The 25,857-nt window shown below is 39.5% G+C and overlaps 1 protein-coding gene across 1 annotated transcript; it reads left to right on the top strand.

The window, feature by feature from the left end:
- Nucleotides 1-21,806: 21,806 nt before the first annotated feature.
- On the top strand, nt 21,807-22,915 carry LOC147339520 (uncharacterized). The gene is made up of 2 exons (XM_086304615.1): nt 21,807-22,184; nt 22,277-22,915. Exons 1-2 carry the CDS (start codon nt 21,807-21,809, stop codon nt 22,913-22,915), a joined length of 1,017 nt encoding a protein of 338 aa, XP_086160741.1.
- Nucleotides 22,916-25,857: the final 2,942 nt, after the last annotated feature.

Genomic DNA, 25,857 nt, shown 5'->3' with positions numbered 1-25,857 from the left:
CACCTCAATAAGAAACGCGTAATATTTTCTCTGAATACGAGACGATTCCGTTTTTTACGGGACGGTTGGCAACTCTAATAATTAACCTTATGAACAAAATAAAGTTCAACATCAGTAACATAGCTGTATAGAAACTCCGTCATGCTAGCTAGCACGCACTACGAAAAAGTCAGCATAACGAAAATAAACTCCACCTAAACTTGGTTCATATCTGACCCAGATGGACTGCAGGTCATAACTTCTTACCTGAAGTTCAGTTCACCTGACACTCTCGGACCAGCTGCTGCTTCGGGTCTCTCCTCTTGCCTCCCTTTTCCTTCATCCACCTGCTGGCCTCCACCACTTGCTAATGTTATTGAATCTGTGGAAGCTTCGCGATAGCCACCACACGAAGTAACGAATAACGAGTCTATCTAAATCCCAGTAACGAGTAACGCGTTCCCGGTTTTGGCATAATAACTAGTTACCGTGCTCGTTACCACAATAATAACGTAGTTACTGTAACGCGTTACTTGATAACGCGTTAGTCCCAACACTGCTTATAACTCATAACTCTTATGTTAGCTCCCCCCAGCAGCCTACTGTCTGAAATATTCGACAATTGCAATAATTCTTTAAGTGTTATTTTTTTCTTGGTATTCTAATTTCACCGAAGTTTACTAAACTCAACAAACTTAATATTACTTACCGGAACATTTATTCTCTCCTCATTATCTTTCACCGAAATTTTTTTTTTTTTTGCTGTGCCGTCTTTCGTGCTTGGCTCTCCTTCCTTTGCTAACGCAATGCTCATAGTGCAGAAGCTGATGCTGCATTCACTTACACTCGGATATCTGAGCTTCACTGTCAAGACATAATCGTACATTTGATATTTCATTAAATTTTATTGTTTTAGCTTTGGGGTGGCACCCGGGGTGGCCAGTCTGGTTGGAGGGGTGGCCCGCTGGACACGCCACTGCATATAGTCTAATAGAATAAAGCAATTCTTATTATTTTTGATCACTAAGGTCAAAACAGTGCCTCAAATTTGTATTTGATTGTAAGTAGAGCTTCAGGAAAAGCAGCCCTACTTATTTCATTCTCGATCAAACTGTTAAACAAAGTAAAAGGGTTAAAATATTAATGCAATGACACACAGTACAGTTCCCTCTTGCTATACATTATCAGTAAACTGTTTGTCTTATCTGAGTTACCAGACTCAAAGTTAAAGAGCTAAATAATTGAATAGGTATATTATGCCTGCTTTTTAGAATATAGCGGATTTTTTGTATTTTGATCCTGTTGTTATTGTGAGGATTGTTATAAACATGACTCTGTATACTCTGTAATCCCACCCCTACTCTACCTAGATAAATAAGGTAGAAACAGCACAATTACACAAACAACTCTAACCTTTTCACAGTTTCTTTGCTGCCTCTGTGAAGCAAAATTCCTAAATCATTCTATATAGACGAGTAATGAAAGTGGAGTTTAAGGATCAACTTAACCCACATCTGGACCTACGTTCTGCCTGTGTCACAGCCATTTCATGACACTTTGCAATATACGAGACTCACTGTCAGAGGGCGAGTGTAGAGGATGTTAAGAAGCAGCAGAGAGCAAGTGTAAATGTTTTAGAGAATGGGATGTTGATAAAAGAGAGAATGTGGGAGGTGTTTCTCAGTCAGATAAGGCACGGTATGAACCTGACCTTTTCCTGACCTTTCAGAGGTGGATAGCTGTTGCTCTGCCTCAGTCAGTTAATGACCTGTCAAGCTGAGTGATCTCTGAAAGCGCTGGAATGACACCCAAAACACATCCTCCATGAGATGAGGTCAGGTCAAATCCATCAGCTGGGCTGACACATTTTTATGAAATCATCATCAGACATATAACGCTAATTATTTTTATTAAGTGCCCCCTTCAAAATCTGCATTCTACAGATACTCCCTGAAATCCATTCCTATGGTCTTTAACAACCCAGAAACCTCACTGCTGGCTAGAATTAATTCAGCGTTGAGCCCTAATATGTAAGGGTTAGGTTTGCCAAGACTTTGGAAAACAATAAGAAAAGGTTCTGAAAAGACCTCATAGGGCTGTCTTATGTATAATTCATGTTTTTGCTGTTTTATTTTACCCATATACCACTCTAACACTGTAGTTTAAGAGCTTGTTAAATGTTTCGATGTCACAAACTGGAAACTGGGTGGTTCAATACTAGCTTCCGTTAAGGTGGCTTAACTGGACCTGCTGTTCCCTGCAGTAAACCTGACACCCAGCCAGTAGACCAGGGCTGGGCAACCCCAGGCCTCGAGGGCTGGTGTCCTGCAGGTTTTAGATGTGTCCCTAATCCAACACAGCTGATTTAAATGGCTAACTGACCTCCTCAACATGTCCTGAAGTTCTCCAGAGGCCTGGTGATGAACTCATCATTTGATTCACCCAGGGTGAGATTTAAAACCTGCAGGATGCTGGCACTCGAGGCCTGGAGTTGCCCACCCCTGCAGTAGACCATGGTTGCATTCCAGTGGAACATTTGTCTTTTGCTATTGTTTGTCTTTTCTCCGATTTGCTGAGATGTTTTCTTTTTCCACTAGCTTTAATATTCACATTCCCTTGCTGGCTTTATTAACCCAGTGAAAAGTTATTGATTAGATTTAGAGGTAGAGTGTGGTTGGGGTGGGAGTAGAACAACAGTAAGGACACATCAGTCTCACTAATGTCATATCCCATTGCTCAAGTACACCAAGGGCATTAGCTTATGTCTTGGGAACGGGCTGTGTTGTTATTTCTAAAACCAATTACTTTACATACCTAAGTCACCAGTAGGTCATGTCACAAAATTATGACGTTATTTTACTTTTTAGCATTTTAATACTAATAAACAGTGTTTTCTAATGATGAGTCACTAACATGGTGTCACAGGTTCAGCCTAGACGGGAAAGATAGAACAGAGCTCCCTGCTCTGGGACATAGCTCCAGTCAGCCTCATAGTAACACTGTGACAAAATATCATCAAAGGAAAGAACCATGGCAACTCCTTGGCTGAGTCAGCAACCTCCTGTCCCAGCAGCAGAGGAGAAGGAGGACAGATAGAAGGAAACAGAGGAAACTGCTGTGTCTTGGTTTTGATAACCAGCCAAAAATCGCTGAACCTTTCATCTGGGACCTTGGCAGGGTGGAGTATGTGTGTGTTCTGCTGTGAGCGTTGGGGCTTCTCCATCCAGTTTCTGCTTCCCTAAGACAGTCAGACAGAGATGCTAATCCATCTTCATCTGTTATGGCTGCTATGCTGTGTGCAAACTGTGGCCTCTGAGGGAAATGCATGCACATACACAAACACTCTTTTGCCTAACATGCTGAGCTAGTGCAAATTTGTTAACAACGGCCCTTATATTGCAGGATGCCGAGTGACCCCCTGCTACTAATCACAAGTTTTATAATAACTCAGAACAGGGCAGTCATCACATTTCAGGATCAGTTATGATTGCTGATTAAGCTGCAAAAAAGGAAATGAATATAAATGGAAAAGAAAAAAGAAAAGAATTTGTGGGCTTGGAGATTTGAAGTATCACTGACGTTACAGATTTTGAAATTAAGCTCTTAGATTAAAAGCTAGGAATGTGATCATGGAGGGCCCTTGTCCTCTACAATTGTCACGGTTCTGGGTCATTTTGACCCAGCATTTTGAGTTTCTGGTGTTTGGGTATTATTCTGTATGTTGGCTTATGTTCTGATTCATCAGCTGTGCTGTTTTGATTAGTATTATCCTATGTTTCAGTTTAACTCTTGTTAAGAGTTTAGTTCTTAGGCTTTGGTTCCCGTGCTCCCTCTGTTCAGTGTCTAGTCTGTGTCTCTGTGCCTGCCCTGGTCCCACGTCTCCTGTCAAGTCATCCCTGTCCTTATGTTCCCTCTGTACCGTGTCAGTATTATTGTAGTGTTAAGCTCGTGTCTCTGAATCCGTGTCTGCGGGAACGTGGCGTATTTCCTGTGTATCTAGTTTTGGCTTCCCTCATCTCATTATGTCTCATTTGTCCCAGCTGTGTTTCTTCCTGATTCCCCATCCTGTCGTGATCCCACCTGTGTATTTTAGTCCTCAGTCTTCCCTTGCTTGTTGTTGAGTCAAGCGACACACACCGTGCTGTGTGTTTCCTCCGTGCTCCTGGTTTAAATGTAACTTGTTAGTCTCACAGTCTCTAGCCTCTTGGTTCTCTGTTTCCAAGTTTAGTTTCCAGTTGTTATATTCAGTTCTCTGTATTTTGGCATTTGGTTATGGATGAAATCCAGTAGAATGAGGCTCCCATGTCATACATGTTCCAGCCATGTATTCCAACCCTAAACCTAACCAGCACTTTAATAACATTAGATAGTGTTTTCCAAAGCGATTTAAGTAAAATGAACGTACATGTGTAGATTCATTCCAAACAGTTCTCATGTTTCCTCGTTTTTCTGATCTTGTAATATAGGGACGTGTTGAGTGCGCGGAAGTTTAATATACCGACGATTTGTCACCTAGCGTAAAATATTACGCTTTGGGAGTGAGAACGTGTTGATATGCAGCATTCACTGAATCTTACATTAAAAAGATGACAAGGTAATAAAAACGTAAATGTAATGAAAAGAAAAGAAAACTGAATAGTGAACGAATACGGTGAGCAGATGCAGACAGAAGACAAGTGTTTGTTCAATAAGGAGAGCTCATTTGGAAGAACTGAACATAGAAACCCAGTATTCACTTAAGCTTCCTGGCGAAGACAGCCCAGTGACCCATCATACCAGAATGTAATCTCAGTCATTATAAGAATTAGGACTGGGCTCCCCAGAGTCTAGACGCTGTTGGAGGCTAGAGGTTTGGATGGAGCACTGAGTGACGAGGGTGAGGCAGAGAAGGGGAGGAGGCACAAATGAGACAGAGGATGCAGAAGAGCACTGAGGTTTAGAGTATGCAGGATGGAGGCTGACTGCTTTGAAAAAGGCGGGCAAATAGAGCAATGATGTCAGCACTGATTTTGACAGCATGGGAAAGTGGAAGTGATGTAACACCTAGGAGAAAAAAGTAAAAGAAAAAAAGTCATTGGATACAGATGTTTCAAGCACTTCCATGATCACAGGTGTATCCAGCCTAAGCACCTGCATGCAGACTGCTTCTACAAAAACTTGTGAGATAATTGGTCATTCTTAGGAGCTCAGTGAATTCCAGCTTGGTACTGTGATAGGATGCCACATGTGCCACAACTCCAGCTGTTCGTGGTTTCATAACAAAGATGCAATTCAGCCATGAAGTGGTAGGCCATGTAAACTCACAGGGTGGCGTTAGCAGATGCTGCAGTGCAGAGTCAATCACTACAAACCCCCAAACTTGTGTGGTCTTCAGATTAGCTCAAGAACACTGCATGGAATAGGTTTCCACGTCCAGCCAGCTGCATCCAAGCCTTGCATCATCAAGTGCAGTCAGAGTGTCAGATGCTGTGGTGTAAATCATGCCGCAACTGGACTCTAGAGCAGTGGAGACATGGTTTCTGGAGTGACAGATCATGTTTCTCCATCTGATGGACGGGTCTGGGTTTGGAGGTTGCCAGGAGAATGCTACTTGTCTGACTGCATTTTGCCAAGTGTAATGTTTGGTGGAGAGAGGAATTTGGTGTGGGGTTGATTTTCAAGGTCGCTCCTTAGTTCCAGTAACAGGAAAACTTCATGCTTCAGAATACCAAGACATTTAGGACAATTTGATGCTCCTAACTTTGTGGGAATAGTTTGGTTTGCCTCTTCCTGTTCCAACATGGCTGTGCACCAGTGCACAAAGCAGAATGAGCAAAGTCTCTCGATGTAAGAGAACTGAATGCCATTGGTGGTAGTCGGCTTACTTTAGTAGTTACTGAAAGTGAAGAGAGCCGCAGTGAAGTGGAGATTGATTTTGATTGCAACTGTGCTGTTGCTGGCTTGTTTAAAATGTCATCATATGCATAATTTTTTACATTTTTTAAAAAATATCACTCTTCCTTCTTTTCACAGTTCCTTTGAGTTTGCTCTTTTCCAGCACCGTGGCATTCATGGAGGGTGAGGTTGGAGCACACTCTTTTTGTTCCCCTTCTTAAAATAAAGGTAGGTCACCATCTCATTTTGCCAGTCCAGAGGCGCTGTCACCAAAATTTGATTTTATTGTTTATTTTAATATTTTTTGATATTTTTGTACAGCGCTTTGTGATTGTCTGTCTGTGAAAAGCGCTTAATAGATGAAGTTTACTTACTTACTTACTTACTTACCAACCTCAGTGTGACGTTGCAGACCTCACATGATTCTGGGCCTTCAGAAACATGGGTCAAATCTTGTCTACCCCAATGAAGTCCCTTAGACTTCTCTGCAACTCTGAAAGCATCTCAGAGTTTTGAAGATAATTGGGGAAGAGCAGAGTATTCTGTTTGCAAGATGGCTTGATGCAGCATCAACAGCAATTCGGATGCTGAGCATGAGTCTGAAGTCATTTACTATTTCATCCACATTCCTATTGTTATCCATGGCTATTGAACATGCCATGAACTCTCTAATGAGAAGAGACCCAGTGGCAGACCCGGATCATGCCGGGGATGTTGTGTCTCTCAGCTGGCTTGAAAAACCTCACTCTTCACCTGGAATTACAAGAGGTGGTGGTGTTGGAGGAGAGCTGGCCATTTCTGCTTAGACTGCTTTCCTAGTGATCTAAACCAGTAGATCATGCACTTGGCATAGTCCAGTAGTCTACAGATTAAAAGTTCCACCTTGCCTTTACTACGTTTGCCATTATCAATTGGTTATCACCCTTAATCAGATTTTCATCTGATTTTCAGAAACTTGTCTAGGGTTAGGATCAGATTTTCTTTGAGTTTCTTAACAGATTGTTTTTCTGTTAAATCATCTGCTTAACTATTTTTTTTTTAGCTATTTGAAATATCTATCTGTGTGGTAGCAATAAATATCAGCTAAATGCCATAATAAGGTAAACTGATTCATGTGTGAGCTGAAATGAATGGATTAAATGTTGAATTAAGATAGGTGGTGGTGGTACATATGCTGAAAATAGTTAATGACACTGTTTTTTCACAGCTCAGGATGTAGTTTAAATAGTCCAGTAATTATGAGATCAGTGGTTTGATCCCCAGTTCCTCCAACCTGCATGTCCATGTGTAGGAGTGGATGTGAACTGCTGATGCTGCTGGTGTGCTGTCAGAAATGGTCCAAGAAAAGGAAAAAACTCAGGGCCCAAAATTAACACTGATTCATTTGAAATTTGTCTTTTGAACACATCCAAATTTATCCTCCTCTAATTCCCTTTTTTTCCTTTTGGTCATGTATCTGGATAAACGTCCTGTGTATTTTCTTCTTTTTTTCTTCTTTTTTTCTTTTTCTTTCTGTATATTGCTTAGAGTCTACTTCTCACTGTGAATTTTGAAATATTCACCTTTGTCATTTCATCTCCTGCCTCTTTCCAACTAGCAGGAGTACAGGAGAATGTGTTCTCAAGAAATATATCAATCAGTGTCCAGAAGTAGCTGGAGGGAGACACATATCTTTCTTTTCATCTCTTACATCTACTATTCAGCCTCCCACGTCTGCCCAGGCTATTGAAAAGCACCGGTTGACCCAGGTATAATAGAGCATGTCATGGTCATGTCCCAGTCATTGGCCAGGGAGTCATCTAATTAGATATGCTTGATTTTTAAAAAGTGGCTTGCGCAGAAATCTGTTAACGAGAGAAGCTGAATATCCTTTGAATTTCCTGTCACCTTTCCCTCCCTGTGAGCTTTGGCAGGCACAGAAAAATCTTTCAATCTGTAGTTTACTCTGACAGCTTCTACACATTGAGTAATGCAAGCAAGTGAACTCTAAAGAGACACGAAGACTTATATACAATCTGCAGTTGAATTCAACCTGACAAAGTGCACCAATTGGTGAAGTGAGCAAAACTACTTTGTGTTAAAGTTTGACCTCTGAGAGTTTTCTATCAGGTCATTGAACATGTTTGCTCTTCAGCTTGAAATATATTCCTTACAAGAGAAACTGTTTTACTCCTGACTTCTTTACTGGACCAGGCAGGATAGAGTAAGTCGTCACGCATTCAGTGACTGGTTTTAAAAGTCTTCATGCTCCCCAACTGCCAGTGTCTTACTGGGAGAATACAGCACTGAAACCAAAATATAGCCAGGAAAAATGAGAACTGAAAGCTGGAAAGCTAAATTATGGGCCACAGCTGGGACACATGTGCTGCACTGATTTGAACGAATTGAACTGATGAGTGAAGAGGTGGGTCAGGTAACACCACCGCTGGGAATAGGCGGTCCTGTTCTTTCCTTTTGGGATGCATGACATTTAATTTGATTTGCCTTATGTTGTGTTGTTTTGTCATGTATCGCACACATTGTGGTTATTTTCATGTTCTATTGCTAAAATGTGCACTTTATATTAGGCCCATACTGAGTTATAACTTAAACAGACATATCTTTAAAAAAGGAAAGAAAAATGATGATGATGAGAGATGAACACTCTTAAAACAATTCATTACTCATTTTCCCTTTTAAAAAATGAATACTCCCCAAAAAGATTAACTGTGCTTCAAATCTGCTAAGTCCCGATTTGCTGTTTTGTCCTCAAGACATTTCTCTCCTCTGGTTGTAATCCGTCACTTTTTACAACTTTGTTCTTTCTGCCTGGATTCTCCACACACTGATGAACACTTAAACACCACCCCCACTGTTTGCAGCACTTTCCCTGCCAGTTTGACACCTTGCGATGTTTGTTAGCGTCTCTCCTCCAGGCTTTGTCTGGAAATAGCAATTTATTGTCAATACAAAATGAGGTTAAATAAATGAGAGAATATGCAGATGGCAGAAATTACCATCATCTTTGCTTTTATGTGTTCATAGATGTTTTCAAGTTGTGTGTTGGTGCATGCATATGTTACTTCCAAGACTTATCTATGGTAAATCCATGAATACTTACACTAAAAAACGTTGTCAGGTTGATTCCACTAAACTAAACCTTTGTTAAGCACCTACAGAAAAACGACTGAACAATGTTAGCAACTGTAACTAGGAGCAAGAAGCCTGTCAAGCATTCAGAAGAGTGTGCATGAACCTGAAAATTCTCAGTCACTGATGACTTTATTTACAGCTGAATCCAACAAAGAGCATTTAATCTCCTAATAGGTTTGTCAGGGTTAGGCTACTCCTTATGGAGTTTTCATCTGTATCTGATAACCAGGCTGGAACAGAATACCTGGGCCCTATTTCAGGAAGCCGGTTTAGAGCAAAATCTGAGTAAGTATACCCTGAGTTAACGAAAACTCTGGGTTTTCGGTTTCACAAAGCGAGTTTAGATTAATTCTGAGCGAGTTACTATGACGACACACTCCGTGAAGCTAACCTGCCCCCTAGCAGGTTTACTTCAACTAACCCTGACGTTCTCCGCCTCTTTGTCGGAAACCTGACTGTGGGAAGTGTCAGACATGGCGTGCTCCTTCCTTGAAGAGCCAGTAGATGTTGAAGCCCAAATTCTCCGCAGAGCTCTCCGCCGGGAGAGAGTGATTAGAGCGCGTTCGGACATTTTATCATTTTCTGATGATTTCCTGTGTGAACGTTACCGTTTTTCATCACAATCTATAATTTATTTGAATAACATCCTCAGGCCTAATATTGCTCATGTGACACATCGCGGACATTCTCTCAGTTCTGTACATATTATTTGTATTGCACTTCGGTTTTTTGCAAACGGGAGCTTTCTGTATAATATTGGTGACGCTGAGCACGTTTCCAAGGCTACCGTCTGTCGGGCAGTCAGGAATGTTACAGTTGCACTGAAACGTCTCCTGTACTCGTTTGTGGTGTTCCCCGGTCATAGACCCACAAGATTTATCAAAGAGGGATGCCACAAAATTGCAGGTAGCAGGATGAACAAAACTTAATTCATGATGTGGTGATATTTGAACTACTACTTAAATTTTACATTTATTTTCACGGTTCCCAGGCGTGATTGGCTGTATAGATGGCACTCACATTCCAATCATTGCTCCTTCAGTAAATGAAGGAGACTATGTGAACAGGAAGTCTTTCCACAGCATTAATGTACAGGTACATAGTTCCCTGTAGCATTTCAAACTAACAAATTATTTCATTATAGTAATGGATGCTAATTTGTGTTCTCTGCACTGTGAAGATCATATGTGATGCTGCCAACATTATCACAAATGTGGAAGCCAACTGCTCAGCCTCTGTGAGTGGTGGTGGAGGAGGACCCCCACCTGTTTTTCAGGCCTCCGCTTTTTTTCTGTTGGCTATAACGGGTCGCATATGAGCATACAGAGTAAGCAAATATGTACTTGTAATGTGCTCAGATAATTTCAATAAGTGCTTACAGAAAGAAAATTAATGTAGCCTCTAACTGCAATTGATTTACATCGGACAAACAGACCAAGCACTATGGCTCATAATACAATTACACCTTACCTGTTTGGACTATATTTTTATATTTCATTTTTACTTGCTGCCAGGAACATTTGGGGCCTGTTGGGTTGCACCTGCGCTCACATCACATCACAAAATAAAATGTATGAAATAAAAAATAAAATAAAATATAATAAAATAACGTGTTAAATGGGTGTAAATCCCTAGATCAATGTTTAAATTAACACTCACGCATTGACTCTGTCGGCTATGTTTTGCCATGCATGCTCCCTTTCTTTTGCAGCTGAGGCTGTGTTACTTTTTTTCCGCAAAATTTGCATGTTATCGCCCACCCCCGTGACATCACGCTCCAAAGCCCTATACTGCCATCAGAATTTCGGCCTCAAGCGCTGTAAAATACATTGACCGCGCCTTCTTTCCCTCCGTCTCCATGGTGACTCGCTTAATCTGTGCTCCACTAATCAGGGCTTTATGTATCCTCGTGCGCGCGCTTAACTTGGGGTTAAAGCAACTCCACGTTGATTGAACTAATTGTTATCAGCCTTTCTGAAACCGAATATTCCGAGTTGGACAGTTCGGGGGTTACTCAACCCTGAGTATCGTTTTTCACTCTGAGTTTTCTAAACCGGCTTCCTGAAATAGGGCCCTGGAGGTGAGTTGATTTTTAAAGCTAACTTTGACTTTCTGTGACTACTTTTGTTTAGCATGTGACTAAAATGCAACCAAGCCTCACCTTTTAGGGGTTCATTACTGACCTGGTGGATATGAAGAAATCAATTGTTCCAAAGGTAAGCAAACTTGAATACACAGACAGGCTGTATACCCATTTACCATGTGAGGTCCAAGGCCTGATGTTTCTGCAGTGATTCTTTGCAGAGCCCATGACGTAACCTACAAGTGGGTGATTACCAGGGACCAAGGAGCCAAGGACATACAGGCACTGATGTAATCTTAAAAAAAAAACGGTTTTACTATACCCCAAAAAGGCCAAAATTATTACAAAAATTCAAAATGACAAAAACAAACTATTTTAAGAACCAAGTGGGTCCATAAAAGAGGTTAACAAAACTCTACTCAACAAACTCACCTGCCCAAATGAGAAACAGCTCCAGTTATATAGCAAATGAATAAACCATTGTATACAGTGGTCCCTCATTTATCGCAGGAGTTACGTTCCAAAAAAACCCAGCGATAGGTGAAAGAAGCCAACTTAATTTTTTACAATTATTATAGATGTTTTAAAGCTGTAAAACCCCTCACTACACACTTTATACACTTTTCTCAGACAGACATGAACATTTTCACACTTTTCTCTCTTGTTTAAACTCTCAAAGTTCAAACCTTCGTAGAAAAATAAGTCCAGTGTTATAGAATGAAACCAACAGCAGCTGCCTATTATGGTGAAACACGTTTCATTGACATTGTTTTGTTTGTTGGGGAGAAAACTTACAAACATACAGTACTGCACTTCAGAGTCACACTGCTAGCGATCGAAGATTTATGTAAATTTGACAAGCTGAATGCGTTCTGTAACGTACAGGAGAAATGGGACGAGAACGAGATTGATTAAAAATGGTCTACAGCCAATCAGGACGCAGAGCACAATGAGCTGTTTAAAAAAATACAGCATGTAAAATGGCACAAATCTGTGAAAAGTGAACCGCTTTATAGCGAGGGACCACTGTACACCAAAGGTGAAAATTACAGAGATAACAGCTGACCCCCCACATGATCACAGTAGATGGTTCAGTCCATTTTATTGGCTTCCGTATTTAATCCAGCTTCACCCTCAGCCTTCTCTTTCACCCAAACCAGGAAGGACAGCCAGGTAACTTGAAAGAACAGAAATATAATTAATATAGCATATCCCCATATAAAATGACAAACAATGCAAAACAGATTCTATGCCACCACTCGGACTATCCGGTTGTTCAGTCTGACGTCACTAGCCGTGTCTGGGTCTAAACTCCGCTGCAGGTCCATATATCAAACGATCACTGTGGCATTACTGAGAGTTGAAAAACTGTCTAAAGTCTTTCATCTTTAATAAAATGATCAGCGTTCTGCTCTACCAGGTGTAACAACTGAGTTTAACATCCAGGCATCCATGAAAACGGAATTTATGGCATTTAACGGAGTTAGAAGTTAGCAGGAAGTTAGCTCGCTAGCTTCTATCTAAATACAATATAGCATGTCCTGACTGCGGGGTTTTGGAAACAAATTAAAACGTACAGCTCTGTTATCACTTCCAGCATAAATGAAGACAGAAAACTAAACAGCAGTGACGTTTGTAGGGTTACTGAAGTTTGGCTAGCTGGTATATAATGATGTGCTACGTGACCGCTAGCGACACAGCTATGTTAGCATAATATAAACAAGCTAACTTTTTTCCCACTCGATAAAAGTTAACGTGAGTGTTCTCGGTGGTCAGGAACAAATGTAATCGCATGGCAGGATGCTGTAAAAGGACCAAACTTCAGCCAGGAGAACAACTGAGATAATCCATCCACAATACGAGGTTAGTCATTCATATACTGCTGCATGGGCTGGGCTGTAGTTACATCCTAAGGTTTTAAAAACTGAGCTTAAATAAATGATTAGTGATAATAAAAGCCGAGGGAGGTCAACAGGGATCACTGACTGTTTTAGGAGCTTTTTGAGATTAAATAGAAGAAAATACATAACATTAAACATGTTAACAACACAAAAGCCATATTAAACGCAGACTACTTTAGGCCCGGAAGTAGGATTCGTCACGTCATCACTGAACAACCGGATAGCTCACTGCTGTCACGCATTACAGAGAAGCTCAAAGTTTTGAGCTGGTTAAATTATGATCACAGAAGCTTTATATTACCCAAGTACTTCAATTGTGTGGTTGCATGCAGTCATGACACTGATGTTCAGTTCAGTTTTATTTCTATAGTGGCCAATCACAACAACAGTAACCTCAACACACTTTTTATTGTGTGACCCTACAATGATAAATAAATTGCCAGAATTTATCACAACAAGCTTTTCCACTTTTTCTGCATTCCCTTGTGTCTATTCAGCAATCCCCCTCCAGGAATTTGCTGACATCTGTGAGCCCTTATATTGATTATTATTCCTAATACTGACATGAATGTATGTTATTCTCTCTGATTATTTCATGATATGCAGCAAAAAAGTAGCCAGAAATTGACAGAAGGAGCAGCACTGAACAGACCAGAGGTGGCAAAAGTACAGATTTTCTTTACTTAAGTAGAAGTACAGATACCTGGTTTAAAAATACTCCAGTAAAAGTTAAAGTACTGAAACAACTTCTTTCAAGTAAATGTCTGAAATGTACTTAACTTACTTAAGTCTGAAATGTAAGATAGTAAAAAGTAGCCAATTGTAAACAATTCTACCAACCATTTTGGTACAACAGTAACTGAACATTGTGCTATATTAATATAATAATAAAATAATATCAGTACATGAGAATAATAATATTATTTGAATCTATATTCCAATTCTGTATGTACTCAGCTTGAATTTGTTACAGTGAAAGATAATAAAAAATAATTCTGTTGCCTACGTTGTAGAGGGTGACTTTGACTCCACAACTAAACAGTGAAATAAACAGTCGGGGTTACAGTGGGATTCAGCAGGTGAGAGAACACTAATATTGGTTGTAGTGGCTCAGTGAGGGGAAAAGAATCACAACTCAACCTTCATTTCTAATGTGAGCTTCAGTAGATTTTCTTAGTGTGCAGGATGTGATCAGCTGACCTGCAGCTCTTTACACAACTTAATTCATCGAGACGTCAGTAGATGTTTCACAGCTGTGTTGGCTAATGTCCATCCCCTACACAGTTTATATGGTCTTTATTTAGACCGTTTACAGTTGGTATAAAGTTGAAATTCACTGAATGAGTCTGTGCATTATCAGCTTAAATGCAAATGAAACTCTGCTACACTTGTTGTAACCTAACATGTGCATCACAGCCACTGTGTCCCAGCACAGCTTTACTGTGAACTCACCACAATACTGCAGCTAACTGGTTTATCCTACACAAAACTATCCAGTGTTTTCATGTAAAATTTCAATAACACAATAAAGTTAGTAATCGCTAATAGCACCTGGACTTTTAGCTTGCAACACATTGTGTGACAAACTGCACACAAACAGTTTGTGTGTTGAGTTGGGCTGCGTTTGAAATGACTTGACACTTAAAAAAATCTCATTCCCTTCATGTTTCATCCTCTTCTCTAGTGCTAGCTAGATGCTGAGGACCACAGGCACAACTTATGCACACACGGCCCTCCTTACTGCCGAGTATAAACTATTGATGAACCTTAAGTAATGACCCTGTTCGGAAAATGTAAGTAGAGTAAAGTACAGATACCTTAAAATTCTGTTTAAGTACAGTAATTAAGTAGTTGTACTTTGTTAATTACCACCTCTGGAACAGACCAATCACAGTAGTTGCGGGCTGCGTTGACGTGACATGCAGTTAAGCCTCTAGGGGGGTGCACGTCACATTTTATGTCCCAGGGCTCCAGATGGGTTAATGGTTACACTCATTTCTTTATCCTTTGCTTGCAAGGAGACAGATCTTCTTTTTATTTAAAAGTTATCTTAAGCAATAATTTTCCAGGCACATCTGCTTCACAGTACTCTTTTGTTCACTTTTGCATTAAGAAAGAATAAGGTGTCGGAGAAGAAGAAGTCGTTGCCTATTTATGTGCCGACACATAAGTCATTAAAAAGTGGTTGTACACATCAACGGATCATCATGAGAGATTAGAATTCAAGGGATCCTTCATGCTCATTGGCTAGCAACCTGTTAGTCACATGGTAGAGGATACCCTGCTTTATTGTCCTTTTGATGTTGGTGCCATAATTTTAAAATTTCTGGCCTTTTTACAGCTTTATTTGAAAGGGTACAGTGAAGAATGACAGGAAAAACATGCAGCAAATGGCCGCGTGTCAGACTCAAACCTAGGCGCTCTCAGACATGCAGTTTATGGTCACCTACTCATCCCAGTGGGTGCCATAATTTACAAAATAAACATCATACATTTAATATGACTTTCAACAAGCAGTTGAGACCGTCATTTCATCAGTTGCTAAACTCACAGAGTTATGGGGCCATTTTTCCTTCAACTTCCACTCTTGTCTATTACAAAGGATGAAGGTTTAAGGCATATTCACATTTAATCCCAGAAGCTACGTCCAGTTTTAAACACAGTTTCTCATATAAGCACACGTTGGTGATAGGAAGAGCTCCTAATCATCCTAGCTTGCCTAGTTCAATGCTTCATTATTGTTTTTGTTAAAAGGAACTTTATTATTATTTATAAAGAGTAATCGAAAGTCTCATTTCTATTTTATATATTTCTCATGCATAGTTTTATGGCTGTGTGAATACTTGTGTAAAACAGCAGAAATGAATGTGATTCCAAAAGAAATCTGGTGAGATGCAATATTGCATATTTTTCTTATGTGATTCATAACCAAAACCTTCAGTAACCCTGCCATGCAAAACATAAATAAATTAAAAAATCCTGTGTTTGTGCTGACTATGTACTGCTGCCAGGTTGTGGGGAGCCTCATTCTTATATTGGCAGTGGTATGTCTAATTATTTGACTAGTTCTTTATCCTGCTCAGCTCTGGGTACAATGAGTGGAATTTTTATATAGATAGATAGATTTTAAAATCTTTCTCTGTAAGGAGTGAAACGTGAAGATTTGCACAGCAAAGACACTTACCATTCTCTGAGGAGTCCACTCTGACATGTTGCAACTACCACCCTGACCTCCATTCACTGTGCTTTTAGTTGTGTCGTTTACCCGCTGCCTGCATCCACCTAAGTTTGAGTTTCAGACTCTGATGTCACTGTAGCCCCTGAAGGCTTTGTGTGTGTGTGTAATGTAAGTGTATGTGCAAGGGAAAATAGTATGTGTGCACTCAAGCTGTTCAGTGTCTCTATCTAGACTTCATTAGACAGTGATTTCTAATTTGCATCCAATGCTGGCCAGACTGATGCTTCTAGTTAATGTCATCTTGGTCAATTATATTTATATGCTTCCTATATTAAAATGGGATATTAAAATCTTTGGTAGCTCTGTGTATGTGTCTTTGTGCACATCTGTGTGTGCAGGTCAGCCATCACCACCGCAAGCTATAATGACTTCTTGCGACAAAACACATTCATCAGGGTGCTGAACTCAAGGCCAATCAGGCGGCTAATGACGCCTGTGGCGTAACGAGGAGCCGAGTAACAGTGACAAACTCGCAGGGCGACTGACCTTGACAACTTTATTCCAGTTGCTACTTTCACATACACACCTACACATATACACTCGCATCTTAGTAGACTCTCGCTCAAGGCAGAGAGCTGGTGTCACGGAGACCTCCTCTTGCTACCTGGTTTGTTTCATATCAAGGGTTGGCCCCCAAAGATCCACTGCTGCTCTGGGTTTGTGTGTCTGCTGGCCCTGCAAGTCTCACTTATGCTGATATTTACATCTAGGGCTGCTCAATTAATCGAATTTTAATCACGATTACGATCTGGGCTTTCAACGATCATTAAAAATGACTGAGCCGATTATTAGCCCCTCCCTCATTTATCCGCGACCCCTTAAAGGCCGGTCCGTGAAAATATTGTCGGGCATAAACCGGTCCGTGGCGCAAAAAAGGTTGGAGACCGCTGATTAAGAGGACCCGAGGGAAGCTCAGAAAGCTAAGCAGAAGTTATTTGGAGAGTGACTGCCGTTGGTTGAAAAGAGAGTTTAAAAAAAAAAACTTCAGTGGTGTTGCACACCATTTTATATTATTTTTTTTAAGTCATTGTTAACCCTTTAAAGCCGGTCAGAGCAGCACGCTCCGTTTTGCGTAACTATTTTTAAATCCCTGTAGAACCTGAACCGTGTAAGCTAGCGCAATAATTTGTTTTGCATATGAAACCGGAGGAGTTGTACTTACATCTGATGCCATCAGCTTGTCCTCGGTCACGGTTTCGTTCCACATATAGCTTTGCAAAAATTGCATAAAAAGCGCTTGCAGGAACAAAAACATAATATTCCAGAAACACGCTTTGCCGTTCCTATCATCTGTTCGTAACACTTCCCACAGTGAAATGATGCACATGCTGTTTTCTTTGCAAATTTGCATCATAGGATTGTTTTTTGTTTTTCCTGCAGTATATAAAAATTGCTGTATCTCCAAAATAAAACTATGAAGACACTCAAAATAAATTTCCTGTGGTGGGAAACTATTTTTTGCAACTTTATTGTATTTAAAGTTTTGAGGGATAAACCTCTTAAATTTCTCCAAGTAGAAATATATGTAAACAAAACAAAAGCAATTTTCAATTTTTTTTGTAGTTTATTGCACTTTTTGCAATTTATGTAATTACTATGGACTTAATGCATACATATTATTAAAATATGGGCTATAACAGTTGTATTGATGTATAGCAACTTGAAATGCTCCCACAAATGGCACTACAACATGTAAAAAAATAATATAAGCTCTGGTGGACTTGGTTCTATAGTAGGTCTTAAAGGGTTAAATAAATATCGTCAAATAATCGTGATCTCAATTTCAGTGAAAATAATCGTGATTATCATTTTTGCCATAATCGAGCAGCCCTATTTACATCATCTGTAAGGATCAACCAAAGACATTTATACGAAAATAGATTATATTATGTTGGAGTGTATAAACATTCCTGATCAAGATAACATTGTTACTTTGTCATCACAACAACATAAATAGAGCAAGAGATTGTTAGTTGACATGCCATTACATCATGACCCAAAGGTTTTGTGTTCTTATATAATCATTGGATAGAACATTGATACTTTATTGATTCCACAAGGAAATTGTTTGTTACAGCAGCATGAGTAAAAAGAACAGTCTACAAAACAGCAACAACCATGATAAAAACATAGGAAAGTAAAAATGAAGTTTTTAGAAAGAAATTCAAATTGCATTAACCGGCATCTCTGGCACTGATACTGATCCCCCAGCAGACAACAGCAAAACAGATGGCACTACCGCAGACTGGTAGAAGATCTCTGACATTTTGCTGAATACATTAAAGGACCTGAGCTTCCTTAGAAAGTACATTCTGCTCATCCTGTGCTGGGAGGTTAGGGTTAGCATCTGTGTTGGTCCTCCAGTCCAGTCTGTCATTCAGGTAAACGCCCAGGTGCCCGTCCACTGTTTCTTCGCCCATGATGTTGATGGGCCTAGTCACAGCTTTTTCCACACCATCTATTTTGTCTTGCTGGCATTCAGAAGAAGGTGATTTCTTCTGGACCACTCCATGAAGTTCTCATTGGCTCCAACTCCTGCTCACCCTCAATACACCCAACCACTGCAGAGAGCTTCAGGTGGCATGTTTCACTGTTGTACTGGAAATCTGAGGAATGGAGACAGGACTGTGTAGTTTTTGATTTCTGATTAACTTTGTTGGTTTTATGATGACTTTCAGTTTAGTGATATTATTGTTTTAGGGTTCTGTCTTGATTGTCATCTCCCCAGTCTTTCCATGTTTTGCTATCTATGTCTTTATACTGTAGTAATTCTGTGTTCCTCCAAATCTGGTTTCTTTATGCTTAGCATTTGAGTTTCATGTTTCAAGGTGTACTTCTGTTTTAATTTAGTTTTGTGCCATTAAATTTAGCATTGTAATGGGTAAGTCCAGCAATTGTTGAAAATCCATGCCATTTAGGAAAACAGCACCAACTTTACAGACACCATGCTATTACAGTTTTTTCTGATGGCTTTAACCCTAACTGTGATTCTTATAGCACAATTCCTAAAATTATTAATACTTAAAGCAAAACCACTCACTGAGTTTGCAAAAACTAAAAGCACAAACACTGCTTTGCACTCAGTTTGCAATTTTGTAGCACACACTTTGCAAAACTGTAGGCACAATTCACTGCACAACACTCTTTTTGTAGAACTTTAAACACAACTCACTGCTTACACTCAATTACCAAATTTCCAACACACTCCTAGCAAAATTATACACATGTATGTGTAACCCAGTTCCTAAAATCATCTCAAACAAAAAGAGAAGAAAAATTAAAACATTTAATGTTCATTGTCCTGTTCTTACTGTCCCTGTTAATGAAAGTGAAATGAGATCAAAATATTTATTTAAACATAGAAGGGACGCAGATTATATATGATATGCTCTGGTCAAACAAGGGTTAAGTTTTCTCAGAGGGTTGATGAGCTCTGATGAGAGCCTATTGTTTTATTCCACTCCTCGCATGTCAGCCAATCGGTGAAGCTCTAGGCAGCTCTTGTCCCTCCTTAGTACCAGCTCCCAAGTTTTCAGTCTCTTGCTTCTACAGCCGAACAGAGCAGACGGACTAAAACTTTTGTTATCGGTAAGCTGGAGAAAGTAACCTCTAACGAGTTAAAAAAAAATACGATCTAAACTGATATTTTTCACAAATTATGTATTTGCACTTGTTGTTGTCAAGGGCAGAGCGAAACCGGAAGGTTTACTGAGCTGTGGCTCCACGTAAATGCTGAGCATCCACTCGACGGCGGTAAGCTAAATGTGGCTAATCAGACACGTGATGTGTGGAGTGTGGGTACAGTTGTTCGATGTCTCTGAAACGCACTGTTGTTATGCTAGTTAGATCATTAACTAAGTCATTAACATGTGAAAAGCTGTAAATTGTTAAAGCAGCTAAAAATAACTTTGAGAGATAATTGTAAGCAGACTTTATCCTGCTTCCTGTTTAAATTTTGATGTCAATCAGTTGTTTTACAATACTCAGTATTGAACACTTGGAGGTAATTTTTAGTATATTTCCACTTGTACTAGTAGGCCTATGGTACAAGCGGAATTAAGCACGTCTATTTTAATACTCCTATTTGTGGACTGAGTCCTTGTGTTTACGTGTTATTGAAATTGATTATTTGCACTTTGTTCAATTTCTGATAAGCATTTGCATATTATTCCATTTCTTAAAACGGGTAATATGCTTATTTATTTGTGATTAGATATATATGTACAGTGAGTTATTTTGATGGATGTAATTAATGTTTACAATGAAAGTGAATCATATGGTGACTATAATTCCTGAATGTTTGCAACCTTGTAGATAATCTTTAATGTTACTGCAGGTTACAAATAAGTATTGAACCTTGATACTGTGAAATTTTGGATATTGATACTTTGGCCTTTGAAACTTGATATTTTAATGTTGTACAACATGACTGAGTTGATGATGATTGAATTGATGATAGCTGATCTGAATAGTAGTTACTGCACTGTGACACTACCTTAGGTTAATTTGTGAGAGTCATCCTTAAAGGGTACGTGACATATATTTGGCCATTGTTTATAGGTCAGGTTTTTATATGGGACGAATCCAAAGACCAGGTCAGCAATTCCAGAACCCAGAGTGTTCCAGTGTTCACTGGATGGCGAGCCAACCCAAGATCCTAGGAGACGATATACATATACACGCACACTCATTTGCACATTGATGGACTACAATCCTCTACTGTACAAGTAGTACGGTAGGACAGACAATCACCCACACACTCCTTGTCGGACGAATTCTATTGGAATACACCTGTTTGTCACGGGCCCCACCGGTACCATTTGGACTTAAAGACTAATTCTTTTACTTGTGTGCACAAATTTTATTTAACTCTATTTTTTTTGCTACTTTGGGGGAAATTTATATACTTGACATTCTGTTGTGATACTGTGTTGTTTACAAATTTATTTTACAAGGCTTAACATCACTAAAGTATTTTTAAAAGCCACACAACTGTGTTTGTCTGGTTTCTCTGCCATTCGTGTGCCAGAGCTCTAAGAGTCGTTCTCAGTCTTCTGATACTAGCCCAAATTACTTAGTACCTTAGTAATTATCCATTGGTACTTTATGTAACTCCACGTAAGTGCTACATATGGCTATCATTAACACTATTTTGCCAACTGTCTGGCACACTGTCACATGTGAAAACTGTTTTAGATAATTAGTCCACTTTGCAATCAGCCTAAGCACTATAAACAGGCCACAGGTAAGCTGTCTATGTGGAGTACAATGGAAGGAGCAGTAAGAGTGAGAAGAGTGAGAATCAGAGGAGGCCGAGGGAGAGGATGTGGAGGTGAAGAAGTTGGAGGAAGAGGACGTGGAGGTGAAGAAGCAAGAGGGTTAGAGGAAGTTAGAGGAAGAGGACAAGGAGGAGCAAGAAGAGGACAAGGAGGAGAAAGAGGAAGGGTAAGAAAAGTAAGAAACAGAATAACTGATGACATCAGAGCTACAATAGTGGACCATGTCATCAACCATGGGATGACCCTGAGGGAAGCTGGCCAACGGGTTCAGCCTAAACTGAGCCGCTACACTGTGGCAAGTATCATTAGGACATTTCGAAATGAGAATTGGTAAGGACTTCGTAGCACTGCCATACTCTAATGAGAAACACAACAGTACCATACATGCAAAAATACAGAAATTGTTACTTTACAGAATTGCTAGACGTCCAGATGTTGGGGGCAGAGGCAGAATGTTCACTTCAGAGCAAGAGACCCATATAGTGAACATGGTGATTGCCAATAATGCAATAAGACTGCACGAAATACAGCAGCGCATAATTGATAATGACACCATCTTTCAAAATATGCGCAGTGCAAGCATTTCTGCACTAAGTCGTGTACTTGCGCGCCACAGAATAAGAATGAAGCAAATTTACAGAGTTCCTTTCGAGAGAAACACAGAACGTGTAAAGCAACTGCGATATGACTATGTGCAGGTAAACTAGTGTCATTGGTTCTGAATTTGGAAGTGCATACTGTAGTGCTGTGCATGGGCCCGATGTGTTGCATTTTTTTTTGTCTTGTCCAGAGAGTGATGGAACTAGAAGCAGATGCAATGGGACATGAGCTACTTTTTGTAGATGAGGCCGGTTGTAACCTCAGTAAAACCAGGAGACGTGGCAGGAACATTATTGGACACCGTGCCATCATCAATGTCCCAGGACAACGTGGTGGTAACATAACCATGTGTGCAGCTATAAGCCAAAATGGTGTTGTTCACCATCATGCAACCATAGGCCCATACAACACTGCACACATTATTGCATTCTTGGACACCTTGCATGACATGCTCACTGTTCAGAGACCAGAGCAGACCCGATATGTCATCATATGGGACAATGTTAGTTTCCATGGGGCTGCTTTGGTCCGCAACTGGTTTACAGACCAGCCATCCTTCATGGCACTAAACCTCCCTCCATACTCTCCATTCTTAAATCCCATCGAGGAGTTCTCTGCCTGGCGCTGGAAAGTGTACGACCGTCATCCTCATCAACAGGTAGCCCTTTTACAGGCAATGGAGGAGGCATGTGGAGATATTGACCAGGCATCATGTCAGGCCTGGATACGGCATTCAAGGAGATATTTTCCCCTTGGACTGAAGGATATCGCATGCGATGTGGACGAAATTTTGTGGCCGGACCCAGAAAGACGACATGATGTAGGCTGATTGTCTTTTTTTTCCTTTTTTTTGTGAAATTCCTATTTTGTGTTCTGACTTTGTCTTAGTTTTGATGAGTGTGAATAAACACCAATACTTGAAGTTTGGATCCTTGTATGTTTACATGATACTATGACAAAAGTGTGACCTCAAATTGACATCTATAGACAGAGAAAGCAAAAGCCAGATGTGTTTGGTATTCATACCATCAGTGTGCAGTTGGCGCTTTGTGTGCTTAGTAGATGATGGCTTGTGTATACTGTTTGATACGAAAACACCATTTTTACGAAGGTGTGAAGAGTTAACCCTTTAAGACCTACCATAGAACCAAGTCCACCAGAGCTTATATTATATTTTTACATGGTGTGGTGCCATTTTTGGGAGCATTTCAAGTTGCTATACATCAATACAACCATTATAGTCCAAATTTTAATAATATGTATGCATTAAGTGCATAGAAATTACATAAATTGCAAGAAAGTGCAATAAACTACAAAAAAATTGAAAATCGTTTTTGTTTTTTTAACATATATGTCTAGTTAGAGAAATTTAAGAGGCTTATCCCTCAAAACTGTAAATGCAAAAAAGTTGCACAAAATAGTTTCCCACCACAGGAAATTTATTTTTGAGTGTCTTTATAGTTTTATTTTTAAAATACACCAATTTTCATATACTGCAGGAAAAACGAAAATAAATATTATAGTGCAAATTTGCAAAAAAAGTAGTATATGCATCAAAATAAACTATTTCCAGCAGTGCAATTTTAGTTCTAAGTATCCCAGAAACAACACAGAAAGTCATAAAGTCAAACATAACTTTTAAAAACACCAGTATAGGCTCGTGAGACCCTGATGGTAAAAAATACATTTCCGCGAAAATGACGTCACTTCCGGTTTCGGGCAGGTAATGGTGGACATGCGAAAGTTCGCGCTGACATCTATTCCAACATAGGAAGTGTTACGAACAGCTGATCAGATCGGCAAAGCCTGTTGCTGGAATATTATGTTTTTGTTCCTGCAAGCGTTTTTTATGCAGTTTTTGCAAAGCTATATGTGGAAGGAAACTGTGACCTAGGACAAGCTGAGTGGATAAGATGTAAGTACAACTTCTCCAGTTTCATATGCAAACAAAATTATTGCGCTAGCTTATGTGGTTGCAGTTCTTCCGGGATTTAAAAATTGTTACGCAAAACAGAGCGTGCCCGCTCCGACCGGTTTTAAAGGGTTAATCTAGCTGTGTTCGCTTTTGCAAGAGAACTACAATGTTTTGATAATTGGGTGACAGGTTTTCTTATTTGTGTGTAGAGTTTTGCAAAAATAGCCAATAGTTACAAAAAACGTGCTTAAGCAATCAGAAAAAACTGTAATAAAAAAGAACAAACAAAAACATTCCAATGATCACATTGCTACGCAAAATTTGATGAGATTTGGTTACCTTAATGCCAAAAGGATAATTCAGGAGACTCATATGTAAGTTGTAGGACTATTTATATGGTTTTACTTGGTACCAGGAAGAAACTGCACAACCACACAGAGCCACAATAATTCTGAGGCTGTCCTTCTAGTATTTGCTTACTTTAAGTCCAATCCAACTTAATTTATAGAGCACTTTGAAAACAACATGGTTGACCAAAGTACTTCCCAAAGAATGATGATAAAAGTTAAAAATAAATACTAAAACATGAATAAAACAGACAATAAAATTAACAAAATAAAGAAGATTAAAAGTGACAAAAAACTGACTAATACGGATTAGAAGCTGACTGGTGCTACACCTAAACTGCCTTGAAGAAAAGGTGTGTTTTTAAAAGTGATTTAAAAATCTCAAGTGTAGGGGTCAGCCTAATATGGACAACTTATACCATAATTCGGGGGCCACAACAGCAAAAGCTCGGTCCCCCCAGTGTTTCAGTCTCCACGTGGGGACAGCTAAGAGCGACTGGTCAGTTAATCTGAGAGAAGTATGTGCTCATGCATGTCCCTGTCTGCAGGCGAGCAGCATTCTCGACCATTTGTAAGCGGGATAGTGAGGCCTGATCAATACCAACAATAATTCAAGGCGAGTGGTCACAAATGCATGTAAAACTCTCTCAAAAAGTCAGAAAAAGAGATGAAAGGTTTGACTGACTCAGCTGAAAAAAAGCTGCTTCTCACCACTAGGTGCTTGGTTGTAGGTAGAGAGAAGAAAAAAAAGCAACATACACAGTGCAATGGTGTTCTTTATGCTGGGTGCATGCAAGAAACCCTTCACAGACTTGTATTCAGAATGTGATTACTGACTCAGCATACCTGCCAATCAAAGCAGCCACCGCTATCATTATACTGCTAACTTAAAAGTAGCCATCTAAATGAACCAAAGTACAAAAAAAAAAAAAAGAAAAAAAAAAAGAACTGTTTACCATAAATTCATTTCATTTGCATGCCCAGTAAATATTATATATATTTTGCAATCAAATCCTGAATATATAGAATGATTGTCTGAATACATGAATATATGGAATGAAACTTGAATACATAGAATGAACTTCTGAATATATAAAATGAAACTAGAAAATATGGAATGAAACTTGAATGCATAAAATGAAACTTGAATGCATAGAATGAAACTTGAATGCATAGAATGAAACTTGAATGCATAGAATGAAACTAGAATATATGCAATGAAACTTGAATACATATAATGAAACTAGAATATATGCAATGAAACTTGAATATATGGAATGAAACATGAATACAAAGAATGAAACTTGAATATATGGAATGAAACATGAATAAAATGAAACTTGAATATATGGGATGAAACTTGAATATATGGGATGATCTTCTGAATATATGGGATGATCTTCTGAATATATGGAATGATCTTCTGAATATATGGAATGACACTTGACGTCACGGGGGTACTTGTGCCATCTAGTGCTTTCCTTGTTTGTAGCTGCGAGGAGTGCCAGT

Source organism: Aulonocara sp. 'chitande type north' Nkhata Bay, linkage group LG1 (genome assembly GCF_057382095.1).
Source record: "Aulonocara sp. 'chitande type north' Nkhata Bay isolate Kocher_YH1m ecotype deep benthic linkage group LG1, A_spYH_male_GT1.1, whole genome shotgun sequence".
In the NCBI taxonomy this organism is placed as follows: domain Eukaryota; kingdom Metazoa; phylum Chordata; class Actinopteri; order Cichliformes; family Cichlidae; genus Aulonocara; species Aulonocara sp. 'chitande type north' Nkhata Bay.
Note: the sequence above shows the minus strand (reverse complement) of the source record. Positions and strands in the feature narration are given on the sequence as shown.

Excerpts from the sequence above, each read along its gene's own strand:
- LOC147339520 (XM_086304615.1), top strand. The coding sequence starts at position 21,807 with ATGAGAATTGGTAAGGACTTCGTAGCACTGCCATACTCTAATGAGAAA. Across the intron at positions 22,185-22,276 it reads TGCGATATGACTATGTGCAG|AGAGTGATGGAACTAGAAGC; the intron begins GTAAACTAGTGT and ends TGTCTTGTCCAG.